Source organism: Phoca vitulina, unplaced genomic scaffold, assembly GCF_004348235.1.
Source record: "Phoca vitulina isolate PV1807 unplaced genomic scaffold, GSC_HSeal_1.0 scaffold6, whole genome shotgun sequence".
Lineage (NCBI taxonomy): Eukaryota > Metazoa > Chordata > Mammalia > Carnivora > Phocidae > Phoca > Phoca vitulina.
This window is the reverse complement of record NW_022589709.1, coordinates 12,478,970-12,494,588: the sequence shown is the minus strand read 5'-3', so window position 1 is coordinate 12,494,588 and position 15,619 is coordinate 12,478,970. Positions and strand designations below refer to the sequence as shown.

Below are 15,619 nucleotides of genomic sequence, written 5' to 3'. Positions count from 1 at the left end.
TAATTCTCTCCCAGGTTGAAAAAGGCTGTCAGGGCTTCAAATATCTGTATCCATATTTGTATCTATATCTATCTCAGTTTAAAATAAAAAATATCTATCACTTTAAGCTGAGATTTTTTTTTTTAAACGTAAAGTGTTCCCGGATGAAAAAGTGATTTGCCTCTTCCAGCTCCACTTTGGAAAAGCACCCCATTATTTCCCCATTCATAGGCTCATAACAAATGTGTTCATTGCAGCTGCTCCCCTGGCCGACATGCATGCTCTGCCTGGGTGCCTCCTCTGACCTACTGTCAGGGTCAGAAACCACACAGCCCTGCCTGAGAACTCCCACAGCAGGAAAGAGCCTGGGGCAGAACTCCTACCCCCACCAAAACAAACAAAAAAGTGATATAATTAGTGTGCTGCAGGATTGGATCTGGAGTTGATGAGGAGCAACTTTAATATTTATCAATAAACAGCAAAATGCTTAGCACACCTCCTAGGGAAGTAATTAACCATAAAAAGGATACTCTGCACTGAGGAATCTCCTCCAAAAAAAAAAAGAACTCAGTTAATTGTGAATTGCTTACACCAGGTGAGAGACAATCGGTGTCTACCTCTCTCACCTGACATAAGCAACTCTGAATTAACTGGGAGTTTCTTTTTATAAACACTGTGCAGAGCTTTTTTTTTTTTTCCTGGTGGCTAATTACTTCCTTGGGAGGTTCGCTTTAATAGTTCCCATAACAAGGCCATTATTGTCTTTAGCATAATCACTGCCTCATTTGCTTTTGTGCCTTGCCTCCCTGACGCTCTGCCTCTGCCCACCAGGAGGGACCCTGAGCCCTATGTGCCTGCGGTGCAGTCCTCAGGCCTGGACCAAGAGCACCTCATGTGCCTCTTCCAGTTCTACTATGTCAGGAAATCGGTTTTCTCCCGAAAGGAGTTGCCATCAGCCATAGGACTGGTGGAGAGGAATGGAGATGATGCAGGGCGTGTTGGGGAGACTGAGTCAGTCCCCCTCCCCTACGTGTGCAGCATTCCAGCCATTTGCTATTCTTTCAGCTGCTGACACCTGCAGTGGGGAAGGGAGCCAGGACAGCGGCTCCTTTCTGGAAGAGGAAGGGAGCTGATCTGTAAGCAACCACTTTGCTAGGTGAAATCACCAGGGACCAGAGGCAAAAACGGAACCTTATCAGGAGAAGTAATGCGATTTTGACTGTCTCTCTTGGGAAAAAAAAAAAAATGTATGGATATATGCAGTTATGGCTCACTTCATTCAAAAATGAATTAAAGTGGCTTCTATTTTGGCTCTGTTTCAGGAAGCTAAATGAATGAATGGGAGCTCTGTAAATTACATCAGGTCTATAAACTTTTTTTTGATTGGTGTACTCCTATCATTGTATGTACATTTGGTTATTTACACATTATGTACAAGTATAACAGCAATAATAGATTATGGGAATTGCAAGTGTCTATTAAGAGGATGAGGAAAAATAAAAATATAATAATACTTTCATCCATCACCCTGATGGATTGCGCCCCTTTCTGGACACTACCTAAGCCGACCCTCTGGGGCCGTGAGGGCAGGAGCTGATATTCTCAGAGCACAGGGATTGACAGAGTGGGACTAGACACATTTTTCTTAAATCAAATAGTTGGACACGTGGATCCTCTTACACCCTGAAACAACCTGCTCTGAGGGAATTCTGACCAGTTAGTAATTTTGGCGGGAGAAGGTCACACACCTCAAGGGAACACTGCTCCATATTCTTAGGAAATCACACAGCCCGTATGCTAACGCAACCCCATTTAGCCCCAGAATCTTAGCACTCCATCAGGGAATAACACAGGAAAATCCAGTTCAGAGGTTCAGAACAGGGATTGGCAAATTTCCTATAAAGGGTCAGAGAGTAAATATTTTAGGCTTTACCAGCCATGTGGTCTCTGTCCAACTCCTCAATGCTGTCTTTGAGGGTGAAACATAAGCCGACAGGCATTGTTATGTTCCAATAAAACTTTATAAGAAAACGCTAAAATTTGAATTCCACACAGTTTGCACATACCTTGAAATATTGTTGTTCTTTAGATTCCCCCCACACTCCCAAACTTTAGAAATGTAAAAACCATTTTTCAGCTCATATAAAACCAGGCAGTGGACTGGATGTGGCCAACAGGCTGTCGTTTGCCGGCCACTGGTTGGAATGTGGACTTTGGAGTCAGAGCTGGGTTTGGGCCCCAATTTTACTATTGGTGGTTGACTTATCTTAAAACAGTTACTTAACTCTAGCCTAAGCCTCAGTTCCCTCATTTGTAAAGTAACATCTCTAAGGGTCGTAAGGATGAAGGGACTGCCTGAGATGCCTGAGGGCAGCGTGAACCCCATACTGTGGTCATCACCATCGATTCGTTGGAAACTCCCAGCCCCGGAGGCTCAGGCAGGAACGGGCGCCCGGGGGCCGCGCCAGGGCCCAGCCACCTGTCTGTGGCGGTGTGTGCTTGAGAGTCCTAGGCCAGCACCGAGCCCCAGGGCCTCCAGCCCTTGCCTCCAGGAACCCTCACTGGCCCGTCCTCCGCTGCATCTGCGTCAAGAGAAATTTTCAACAGCATTTGACAGTAGTGTAGGGAGGTCTTTCAGGAAAAATGACTCATGACGGAAGTGTACACAATGCCCTGCTCTGGAGGGGCTGGGAATGAGAAGACGCTCGCTCACCTCCCTCATTATCCTTGTTATCAGCACAGGAGGTTTCCATGGCAACGTTGCATCCGGGCCCTCTCCAGCCGGTCTGGCAGACACACTGCCAACTGTTCTGACCCAGTGTGCATCTCCCGTTGCCGTTGCACAAATCGGGGCAGCCATCTGGTTGGAGAAACGGAGAGGATGAGAAGGAGGGGCGCGAGGCCGCGCTGGGGCAGCAGGGGGAGCCATGCAAAGGGGGAGCAAGGCCGCAGGGCAGCCACCGGGCCAGCCTCAGAGTGGGGCCCGTGCCTGCCTTCCAAAGAGTCGGGGACGCAGGCAATACATGCAGTTGCAAGACACAGTGGGGTCCCGGATGCAGGGGGTCCCCAGTGACACTGACCTGTGTGAAGGGGTCTGAGGCAACCTTCCCAGAGTGGGGAATATTCCAGAAAACTAAACCAGCTCTGAGCTTACAAGCCTAGGTAGGCTGGAATTTCCAGCCAGTAGCTCAAGATTGAGGCTACCTCAAAAAAAAAAAACACAAACTTTTCTTTCTTTCCTGTTTCTTTCTTTTTCTTTTTTTTTTTTTTACAAGTACCTTCTGCAGAAAACAGGAAATTCCCTATCAACCCAGGACGGAGGCAAAGTACCCTCCATCATTCAGAATTTTAAGGATATATTTATATATGATTATCACAAGCTTCTTATAACAAGGAACTGGATAGTTCTGCTGGGCTATTTTCATATTTTTGTAATAGTTAGCTTTAAGGGGCACTTTAAAATGTTGGCTATTTATCACTCAACCTATTTATGGCATGATTTAAAAATACTGCCGAGTCTGAGGGCCGTGGAAGGATTAGGTACTCAGTGCCGTGAACAGGGAAAAGAGAAAAATGTGTATGTGCATGAGGAATGAGGTGACGTTTGAGTAATTCTTATTTTGTGGTAACCTTTTCTTTCTTTCTTCTTTTTCTGGGGTGGGGAGAAGTATGAAATCAGCAGCCTGTCTAATTCCCTAATTGCTCCAGCACCTAAAACAACTGTGGCTACCACCCTCTGACCTGAGCTGGGGCCCAGGGAGCGTGGGCGTGGGAAGACGAGAAAGGGTGGCAGGGGGTGGGGCACTAAAGTGGGGTGGGAAAGCCTCCCCAGCAGAGCCTCTGTCACCCTCTAGAAGATGCAGAGAGCAGCACAGAATTGGTAGGATGTCGCCACCCTCACAAAACCTACTTGCTGGCAAGAATTCCTGGATATGTTCTCATTTTTCCTTTACCAGCTTTATTGAGCCATAATTTACATACCATAAAATTCACCTGTTTTAAGTGCACAATGCAGTGGCTTCTAGCAAATTTACAGAGTTGTGCAATGTAGGTGTTTTTCTTACTTCATTTAAATAGACCCCAAATGACCATTAATGTCATTATCCCCAGGAAGTAACTTCCCCGAATATCCATCTATAATTCGGTCTCCCCCTCTGTCACCATGTCTATCTCCAGCTTTTGCGGTGTATTTTTTTTTTTAAACCACACAAAGTGCAGGGTGGACTGGGCTGTGGTGGGGGCATGAAGAGCTTTGCAATGATGGAGGTAATTGATTTGAAACCATTCTGGCCCAAATCTTCTGAATCAAAGCGTGCCTCTCCCCTTACTTCTCCCTCCAGTGTTCCAGAGGCTTTCACCTGCCATCTTTCCTCTCTTCTCTCAAAAACCCATTATGAGAATGCCAATAAACCTAATTTGTGCACGTGGCAGTGGTGGCAATTTAAAGGACTCCTCCTAGGAAGAAAGGTCTGGAGGGTCTGAAAGTGAGTTGAAATGTACCTATTTAAGGTATCTTACTTTTGAACGCTTGTTCCCCCCATCCTTTCCAGAATGTGGTACAGGTTAGGTCCTGAGAGAAGAGGGTAAGCGAAAGAGGAGAAGTTCTCTGTGGGGAAGTCTCTGTAAGGAAGCTGAGCTGTCTTGAGAGGAGAAAGCAGGAGACTGTTACCAGAGAACGTGTTTTCTTAGCCCAGCACTAAATCCAGATGCAAACAAAGCCTAAGTGTTTGCATACCTCAAGAAAGACTTGCTGGTATTCACACCTATCCTTACAGAGCCCAGATTCACATTTCCATTCCTTTCCTTACCAAGGAGGTGACACCCCCCCTGCCCCATGCCCCCCACCCCCCCACCCCGGGGGCCCTGCCTGGAGAACCAGTGCCATCCCCCTTGTTCATACTGTGAGAGTGTTCAGGGAGCAGAAGCCATTCCCAGTTTCAGAGAAATACCATAAACATTTCTACAGGAGCAAAATGAAACTCAGTAGGAAAAGCCCAAGGGAGATTTCAGAGGTTCTCAAGGAAAGGAGTCTATCTCCAACCTCCAGCCACCTCCAGCTTTACAATTTCTACCAGAAGAGTTTTGGTTGGATGGATCACACAGAATACACTAAATGATAGACCTAGCAACATTTGCTCAGCATCCCATCTATTACATGTGCTTTGTTATTTAGCCACTTTGAGGACTCATGTTTGACTAAAATCACGCCCAAAGTCTCAACAGAAACCTCATTGTGTAGGAAAGCCACGTCTACTACATAAAATTTAAATTTGCAAAAACACTAGCATGTCAGTCAGAGATACGTACTCAAAATATCTGTGCGCTTAGATTGAAATGAAGCTTTTTCTACCCCCTCTTTCTCTCTTGATTTTTTTTCTCCCCCCTCAACCAACTGAAGTGAGATAAACGGACCACAGTAGCAGGTTTTCTCCACATCATATGGGGAAGATGAAAACATGAACAGTAGGAAGCTGGCAAATCTCTGAGAAGTTTCGGGGTAGCTGGGAATTAATGGACAGGACTTTGCTTTTAGCTTGAAGACAAAGAAAGTAGCCTTGGCAGGTGCGTGGTGTTGCTAGGCAACCCCAAGCTACCCCCAGCACAAGTTCGTTCTGCTGGTGGCCTTCTGAGGAGGTGACTTGTTGTGTTTGTAAAGTGCAAAGCCAGCTTCTGCTTAAGGAAAAACAGAATGTAGGAAGTAATTAGTCTGGAGGGCAAATGGGCGTCAGGTGGCAACTTTCTCTGGAGAGGATCCTTTAACTGAAGTTGGATTGGGCTGATGGGCTCATCCTTGGGGATCCAAGAAGTCTCCTACATGGAGTCTTCTGGATTTCAGGCTAGCACTGCTGATTTCCTTGAGTGTCCATCTCTGGGATCACTGATACAGAATGTGATAAGGCACAGCTTTTGATTCTTTGCACAGCTAGACAGCTGGCTCTCTGGAGCCTTCACGTTCTACCATGACCCTAGCCTAGGGATTCTCAATTGAGGCTAGTTATTTCCCTTTTCTTCTTCTAGGGGACATTTGGCAAGGTCTGGAGACATTTTTGATGATCACAATTTGGGGAGGATGCTACTGCCATCTACTGCAAAGAGGTCAGGGGTACAGCTCAACATCCCACAGCGCACAGGACAGTCCCCACAACAACGATACAACCCCAAATGTCAACAGTGCCAAGACTGAGAAATCTTGCCTTAGACCCCACACTCCATGAAACCTGGGAGTTCCTTGTTTGTTGTTGGATCGCAGAGCCTGGCCTTGTGTCAGGCACACATTGTAGATGCTTGAATGAATGTTCATTCAGGTTGTGCTAGATCATTTCAGCCTGCCTTATCTATAAACTCTCCTGAGAGGCATGAGAAGATAGTGGGGCCTCTTTCTCAAAGATCAAAAGAGAACTTTCAAGGGCAGCAGCGATGTCTTGGGCTAGTTCTATCAGACTTCCAATACCTTTGGCAGGATGGAAATGGTATAATTTCTAAGACTTCTACACACAGAATTTCAACCACTAAAAAAAAAAAAAAAAAAAAAAATCCATCAACACAGTTACTAGGTAGGCAGGCTTTTTGCCTTGACAAAAATTAGACCTGAAACAGAAATTTGGGATTGAAAAAACCCAACCCAAACACACCCTTATATTCTGATGACTCCTGAATCTTCATCTCCAGCCCTCTGATGTCTAGACCTGGACTCCAATTTGCATCTCAACATCTTCATCTGTTTGCTAGCAAGCATCTCAAACTCAAGAGAATTTAACCTCTTTACCCCTTCTCCCCCAAACTCTGATCCCTTGTTCAAGGAATGGCACCTCGATGTACTTTAATGCCCAAGACTAAAAACTTGGAGTCATTTTTAATACCCTCCCCTGCCCTCCACCACCTCTTGTATTTAGTCAACAAACAATTCCTGCCTGATTTTTCTCTTAATGATAAGAAATCCTACCTGTCCTTCCTCCTAAATATCTCTGGAATCTGCCCTCTGCTCCCACCCACAGTGCCACTGCATTAACTCAAGCCTCCTCATCCTTGCTCTGGACTCTTGTGAAAGCCTCCTAACTGGCCTCCCTGCCTCCAGTCTTTAGGCATCATCCATTTCTCTCTGTTCAAGACACTGCTCAAAATACTTCCACAGCTTTCCATTGGCCCCAGGGGAGAGCCTGAAGTCTTTAACCTGGCTTACAAGACCTTATATGAACTGGTTCTCATGTTAGCCCATCTCAATACCACTTTAGGCTTTGGCCAGATCAAAGCTGTTCAGTCTTTCCTTTTCACTTTCCTCATCTGCCTAACATCAACGCATCCTTTAGATCCCCACTCAGAAGTCATCTCCAGGAAGCCTTTCCAAAGCTCTCAGATCCAGGCTAACTACACCTGTCATGGTGCCTTTATTCTATCCCATTCTACCCTACCCTATCCTACCTTACCCTATCCTGCCCTACCCTATCCTACCTTACCCTATCATGCCCTATTCTATCCTAGCCTCACCTATCCTATCCTAGCCTACCCTACCCTAGCCTACCCCACCCTATCTTAGCCTACCCTAGCATACCCCACCCTATCTTAGCCTACCCTATCCAGTACAGTGTATCGCAACTGTCTAGCATCTCCTCGATACTTGCTAGGCCATGTAGCAGCCATTCCTTAAGCCATTTTACTGTCACCTGCTAGAAAATTATTATAATAAATGTGCACATAATCAACTATAATTTGAATGGTGCCCCTAGAATTGTGCAGTGTACAACTGAACAGCTGCCCTGGGTACTCCTGTTATGAAGTAAATCTGTCAGGGCAGGTGCCATGTCAATCTTGTTTACTCTTGGATTGCTACTACTCAATAAATAGGGAAAGGAATGAATGACTTCTGACTGAACTCAGAATCTCCAACATCTTTGGCAGAGTGGAAATTTGATCATCTCCAAGACTTTCTACACATAAAATTCCAAACAGTAAAAAAGCCAAAAACCAAACAACAACAAACACTCCAATGACACAGTTACCAGGTCGGCAGGCTTTTTGCCTTACCAAAAATCAGGCATGAGGAAAATAATGTCTAAAGCATGGTAAAAAGGGGAGCATAAATGCGCTTGAAGAAAGCTATAATTACCATAAAAGGCTTTTCTAAAAAAGAATCAAGGAATGTTCTGCCATGTGCTGCAATTTAGAGGTAGAAATAAGTGACTAATCGTGTATAAGGGGTATGTAGTGTATAAGGGGTATGGGAAGAGAAGTAGGATTTTAACATTCAACATCGAGCACACTTTGGAAAAGCACAGCGGAAAACGCCCCACCCAGATAGAAATGCAAGTGAAAACACTAAACAGACTACATATAAATGCAGACGATGACAAAGAAAGCTGGAGAAGGGAGACATCCCTGCTTGGCTTCAGAGACTACTAGGAGAGCTACTGCATCCTAGAATAAACCGTTGTGGAAAGTCTTCTGAATCAAGGCGAAAACCTTACCCTGGTTTGGGGTCAGGTAATTCTGGGATTAAAATCTAGATTTGCCCCTTGTTGTCTGTGTGACCTTGAGCTGGTAGTGTAACCTCTTCCCCCTGTCTGTACAATTATTTATCTTACAAATTAATCTTATTTACTGTCCTTCCCAATGGAATATAACCTGCAGGAAGGCTGGGATTTTTGTCTCTCCATTCATTGAAATATCTTCAGTGTCTAGAAAAACAGCCGGCATACACAGGCACTCAGTAAAATGTTTGTTGAATGAACAACTTAACAGAGATGATGATATTTTATACAGGTTCCAGAAGGGTTAATGAAATGATAAAGGCAAAGATTTGAGCATAGAACTTGGTATGTTGTGAATGTTCAATAGGTAGTAGCTCTTGTAGTTTGTGTTGATACAGTTGCTATTACGAACATTATAATTAGTGGTAGGCTTTGCCCTGGGGCAGTCTTAAATGCAGGCTATTTCTCTTTGTCTCACCTCCAGATCAGGAAAAAAACCCACAAGCCTATTGTCTTTCAAGTTAAAAACAAAAAACCAAAAAAACACAACTCTGGTATCTTCAGTGTATGACTGCATCACATCCTAGGAAATCCTTACTCCCCCTATGACCACCATCCAAGAGCCTAGCAATGCCAAGTTGGTCTGTGTAAGTGAGGAGAAACCCACTGATGCTAAGGGCAATTCTGAGGGGCAGGAGAGTTGAAGTTAGAATAAATGGTGGCTTCTTCTCTTGGGCAGAATTGTACTTTTGCATGTTAACTTAATTAGTGAACCCCTCTCTCCCAACTCTTTTAAATATCCCTGTTTTCTGAGTGAGAGCTGTGCAGTGTTGGAATTGAGAAGCAGATACATACTGGAAATAGGGAATAGAGTTCTTTCATTGCATTCCAGAACTCTTCAGAATTGAAGACAGCTGAGGTGCTGGGGACGGGGGATCACTAGGGGTTCGGTGGCCATTTATACTAAACAGCAGCGGCAGACACTCAGAAAATTAATTTGGTGCTTCAAGACACTCTGGGGAAAGCTCCAACTAATTTTAGAAGCTGGCTGCCAAAGAACCAAATGGAAGGGCTTGTCCCTCTTGCTCACCTGGGCGAGGAGGAGGGAGCTGTGTAGGGACTCTGTTTCTAGGTACAAATTGGCATGGAAACTCAGCCATGAACCTGTGCTTGAATGGCTGCCCCTCCTTTGTTAGAGAAGACACAGAAAATCCAGAGGCAGATGTTTTTCTCGGTTTCAACAGTCTCTGTATGTCTTAAAGGGTTTGCATAGGGAAGCGTATGGGGGATGCTGGGTAGGGATGACTGGGAAGGCCAGTGATCCTTTCCATGGTCCACTGCTTGTCTTTTGCTCCTAAGGCAGAAATCACACCCCTCCACCCTAGCAGCGACAGAAGCCTCAGAGCCTCCATGAAGTGATATAAATTTGGATCCAGCTCTCTATGCTACACGTTTCCTGGATGCACCTGGATTCTCACTGATCAGCATCATCTCTGTCTGCCCAGGAAAAGGAAGGCAGTAGGCTTAGCCTTGGCCTCAGAGAAAATGGTGAACTTAAAAAAAAAAAAAAAGAGACATATCTTCTTTTTTACTGTTTCGATGCTTTAAGTTCTTATTAACACATTTGTTTTTTTCAAAACAGTAGAAGATCACGGGGGGAAGGAAACAGAGTTTAGGCGACAGTAACTGGAGATAGCTCTTCTTGGGTGGGTGGGGGGCTCATGTCAATTACTTATTGAATTCATGACTGAATCATTATCACCCAGTAGAACCAGGCTCTCACACAAGCCTGTGCTTCCCTTGGGGGGACTTCCTCTGGAACATCCCCTTTCTTTATTCCACTTCAACTACCACAGAAGGATGTAGTGGGCCAGTGGTGGGAAAATCGCACCATGGTGCTAAGGCAAACACCAACTTGTACCATGTTGAAACCTGCTGAAAATCCACCGGGGGCTTCTCCCTTGATTTAGATAGGAACAGTGCTTCTCAAAGTGTGTGGTCCTGGGACCAGCAGCATCAAAGTCACCTGGGAACTTGTTAGAAAGCCACATTCTTGGGCTCCATCGGAGACCGAGGAATCAGAACCTCTGGGGGTGGGGCCTGGAAATCTGCATTTTGACCAGATCTCTGGGGGATTCAGATGTCTGCTCTGTGTGAGAACCACTACTTTAGGATTAAGTCCTGAACCCCTAAAAGGGCCTGGAACGCATTATCTGCATTATCTGGCCCTGCCCACTTCTCCCTCTTAGATCATGTCACTTGAGGCTCTGCTCGCTGAACTTCAGCCACCCTGCCTCGCTGGGTTCTAGAACGGAGCCTGGATCTTCCTTTTGGACTTTTGCCAACCCCTGTCCCTAAACAACACGCCCCACACTCGGGCTAAAGCCATTCATGCTGGGATTAGCCAATACTTGCTCAGAAGGCTTTTTGACTTCCAGCCCAGGGCTGCTCCCCAGTAGTGATGGCATGGTACCACCCACTCCTCCTCCTCCAGCGCTCCCCGCCTCCGTTCTAATTCATCCTTTGTTTCAAGCAGTGGGTCTCAACCTGGCTGCACATTAGAACAGAATTGTCCGAGAGTTCTGAAAAATCCTGACGCTAGGCTGCACCCCAATTAAATAAAAATCTCCGAGGAGGAGACTCAGGCATCAGTATTTTTATTTTTTGAGCGCCTCCCCCTGCCCCCCCCCCCCAAATGATTCCTGTGTGCGGCTGAGATTGAGAACCAGCGGTTTAACACCCATCATCCTGGGAGCCTCTGCGCCTCCTGAGGGCAAAGACTCCGACTCTGTGGTGTATGGCTGTTTTCCCAGTGCTCACCCCAGCGCCTAGCATTAACGATATTTGCTGAACGAATGCATACATAAACCGCGTGTGTGGCATTCCTGCTGCTTCACTGTGCCCTTGATTCAGCAGCCAGGTAAAAGTAAAAGCTTCCCGCCGCGCGTACCCCAAGCCCCTGGATGGATGGCACGTCCCCAAGCAAAAGAAACAGCTGGTTGCAGCACAGGGTCCAAAACCAAGCCGATGACAGCGGCTGTCGAGGAGTACTGGAGTAGGTCCGTGCCCTTCAACTTGGAAGAAGCTGATACCTCCTGACTGAAAGAGACAGAATAGAGCACCCAGCGAGGTAGAAGAGAGCACGTTGGTAGATTAAGAGGGGGACAAGGGTCACACAAAGGCAGGGATGACAATAATAAGAAAGTCCAATGGTTTAATATGGTTCTTGGAGGATCATCAAGTTGTTGTACATTGTGTTGCTTATTCCCACAGCTGTCCAGCGAATAATGAATGTGGTACCTAGCCGGTATGGAAATAGGGACAAAGCGCGACTTTGATTTCTTATTTGTTATTTTTAACCATCCAATTTCTACACCCACTGAGCATCCTTATAGCCACAGGAGGGTCATAAAAATACAAATAACATCTAGGAGGCCTGTGGGCACGGACTCGTTACTTACTGCAGGGCTGACGGCTTTCTTTTAACTAGTGTAAAATCAGGCCAGTGATAAATCGCCATATATTTTGTTGTTGTTGCTGTTCGCAGCACAACTTTCGGAAATGTAAGGAAATCACTAAATGTTTGTTCCTAATAGATGTTAAAAGAGCTGGGACAGGAACCTACCTCAAGACTATGGGTTTTAAATTCTGGATTTTAGGATGCTTTTAATACAATGAGAACAGTAACAGCAAACCCTCGTGTAGACATGTCTGTTTGCTGGGCACTCTTTCATGCGCCTTCAGGCATTAGCTCATTTCCTTGTCGCAACCATCTTATAGTGTAGGTACTATTATTATTATTCCTATTTCACAGGTGAGGAAATAGAGGCACAGAGAAGTTAAGTGACTTGGCCAAAGTTGCAGAGTTGGTGAGTGGCGGAGCCAGGACTGGGCATGAGACAGACAGGCTCCTTGGCCTCTCCTCTCAGCTAGAGTGACCAACTGTCCTTGTTTGCCTGAAATTATCTTAGGTTTTAGCATTGAAAGTCCCGAGTCCCGGGAAACTTCTCAGTCCCAGGCAACCTGGGATAACTGGTCATCATTGAGGATAGGGAGTGAGCACTGGGCTCTTTTCATTGGTAACCATAGAAGTATAGGGTGGGGATGGAGGTCAAGGTCTCCAAGGGCAAGGGGGAGGGCACAGACTTTTATGCTGAGTCATCTGTTTGAGCATGTTGGGCCCTCCAACACATACCGGCCCATACTACCTCAATCCAAAGTACCGGGTCAGCTCAGTAGCCATGGGGCAGAACTTGGAATGTGAAAGCAGTGGGCTGGGAATCCAGGCTGCCTGGGTTCAAATGCTGGCTCTACCCCTTGGCTGCACAATCATGGGCAAAAATGATAAACTCCTTTTTCCTTACTTTCTTCATCTGTAAAACCAGGGCAATAAAAGTACCTATTCCAGGGGTTGTTGGGGTTTAAAAGAGAAAATACCTGTCACACGCTTAGCATGATGTATAAATATATGCAAATGCATCTAGTCATATGCAAGACGTGTAAATTGTAAGTAAATGCACATAGTAAACGTTTCAGAACTGACAGCTATTATTGTTGTTTAAAATAACGTCAAATGGTAGCAGAAGGGTCTATGCAGCCTGGGGGATTCTTTGATTTGCACTTGGTGAGGAGGAGGGATTGTATGCTATAGCTGAAGACAGGATCAGTATCGTCAGTGTGGCGAAGACCCCAGGAAGATGCCCTCCAAAGACTGAAATGGAAATGAGAAAAATGAGGTAATTTCCTGAGAGTTCCATGAGTAAGATCAGCACATAATGAATGTGACATGTTACCTAAAGAAGTCCCCCTAAATCATAAGAGGCATGTGAGGTGCAAGTGTAGACCAGGCTCATTTGGGAATTGGCAAATAACCAAGGTTGAAAAGGCTGGATTTTGTGGTGATTCTGCCCTTCCCTCTATGTTGCTTTTCCATATTAAAGGCAACATGATAGAAGTGAAGGGAAAGGGTACATGGGTGGAGGAGTGCAGAGAACTGCGGGGTCACCCAGGCTCTACCCCTAGGTTTAGGGCTGATAATGGAACATGGAACAGCTCCAGCAAAGGACCACCCTGACCTTCTTGATGTCGTGACTTTACACCAAGAGTCTGCATCGAGCCTGCCAGCTTCATCTAGTTCTTCTTGGCAATAGAGTTTCCTTGGGCCAGCCCCAAACACCCTCCCAGGTTATTACTCCTGGACTTTTAATCCCTCTGCATTCTGTTTATCCCTATAGTTCAGCTTGGCCCATCTGAATTGTGGCACTCAAACACACTTGAAAAGCTCTATCTATGCATCTATGAATCTATCTATCTATCCTCCATCTATCCATCATCTATCCATCCACCCATCAATTATCTACCTCTGTGTATAAATATATACATATGTTTATACTTATTAATTTGTCAAGACTTCCTTACCAACAAATCCCTCCAAATCCTCTGAAGACTTGGTCTCAAAACACTACGTATCAGATGACCTCATACACTAGCTGTATTTTATCTTGTTTTATGTTACTTTCTGCCAGTACAGAGACAATAAAAACATTTCAATCTCTCCTTTGCTTCTTCACCCTCTTTTCTTTCCTCTGGCTGAAATGGCGTCTCCTGGCAGCCCCGCCCTTGTTCATTAATCCAGCACCTTCTGTCATTCACTCCTTCCCATCCTTGTGACCCACGTAACCCCGAGTCATGAACTTATCCTGTTCTTTGAAACTCTATCTCCCCTCAAAGTCTTGGCTTGCGGCTTTTTACCTCGCTATGTATTGTTCTAGTCCTTTTCTTAACACATTTTTAGCTGATCAAGGACTTGAGGGGAAGTCACTGGTTGTTACGGGGTCTTTATAAATTTTGTGATAAGTCTCGATCAGGAGGAGTATGAGGGATAAGGAGATGTTTGTTTCCTGAAAGCATATAGAATAGGAGTCAGAATCCCAACAATATGGCCTATGCTATTGTTAGGTGCTATTCTTCAATTTTGCATAATGAATGTGCCCTTAGGAAGGCGAGAGCTTCCTCTTTGAAATCCTCTCATTTACAGAGAAACAAAATCCCTCCTTTCAAATATATTTTAAACATGCAAAACAGCAGTATGTTTCTGTTAAGTCACATTTTAGCTAAATGGATAATTGAATGGTGAATGGGAGCTGCTACTCAGCTGCTAACCTGCACAGTTTACACACACACACACACACACACACACACACACACACACACTCCCCCCAAATTGCAGGAGAGCAATCTCCAGGAGGCAGAAAGCATGACTGATTTTTCCAATAAAGCTGAAAAATCGATAATCCTTGTAGATGGAACGCTCGCATCTCTAACCACCTCAGAGTTTCATCTCCCTCTGCTATCCCTCCCAAACAAGCTTCCGTCTCTACCCCGGTACATGTCACCAATTCCATACCGCCAGGATTTACCCTGAGTTCTATTCCAGTTCTACTGAATGCACCTCTTAGAGAGGCCCTGCAATGCGTCTTGATTTAGAGATGCTTGGGTTTTATGTGGCTCTGGGAAATGTTGTTTAACTTTTCTGGAGCTCCAATACATTCTGATGTATGGCCGTGCATGCCTGCATGATTAATGGCACATGCAAGGACTTGGAGCCTTGAGAGGTCACCCTGTGTGTACTGAATAATACAACACGGATGCAAAAATACCCTTGAATGAGAATCCTGGCTCCTCACAAATTCAATGGCATCGCTTGCTTTCGTTGACATTGGCTGAGCCTTGGTGCCTCTCACTGACCGTGCTTCTGAGAGTCACCTCCTCCAAAACAGACATTTTTGAGATCTAAAAGGGAAACCATTTGGGTTTGTTGGCTATTTCTCTCTAAAGTGCCAGAGGTACCAGGATAAGGCGGAAGGCTGGGAGCACTAGCAGGCTGATCTGCCAGACTCTGACAGGACTTCCGAATTCAGGGTAGCCAGGCCAGGGCGTGAAGCAAATGAAGCATCCATGCAAAATATGCCATGGTGTGCAAGGCTGTGGTTGAGAATTTAAATGCACCAAAGTCAAGAGATTCGAAATGATGGTTCCCACAGCAACTATAACTCAGTTCTCTGGTGAATATAAAATTAACTTTATTGCAAAACATGCTGTTCAATTTACGCCTTAATATAGTCGTGACAGAGTTACAGTTGCTGTGAGAACGCTAACTCTGAATTGTTTTGAAT

At 45.3% G+C, this 15,619-nt stretch overlaps 1 protein-coding gene across 15 annotated transcripts in view; it reads right to left on the bottom strand.

The window, feature by feature from the left end:
• TENM2 (teneurin transmembrane protein 2) overlaps positions 1-15,619 on the bottom strand; it is a 1,203,413-nt gene that overhangs the window by 107,412 nt on the left and 1,080,382 nt on the right. For all 15 annotated transcript variants that reach the window (XM_032403433.1, XM_032403432.1, XM_032403428.1 and 12 more), the window contains one exon: positions 2,693-2,839. In XM_032403433.1, the coding sequence (XP_032259324.1) occupies positions 2,693-2,839 (147 nt within the window). The remainder of the gene's footprint in view (positions 1-2,692; positions 2,840-15,619) is intronic.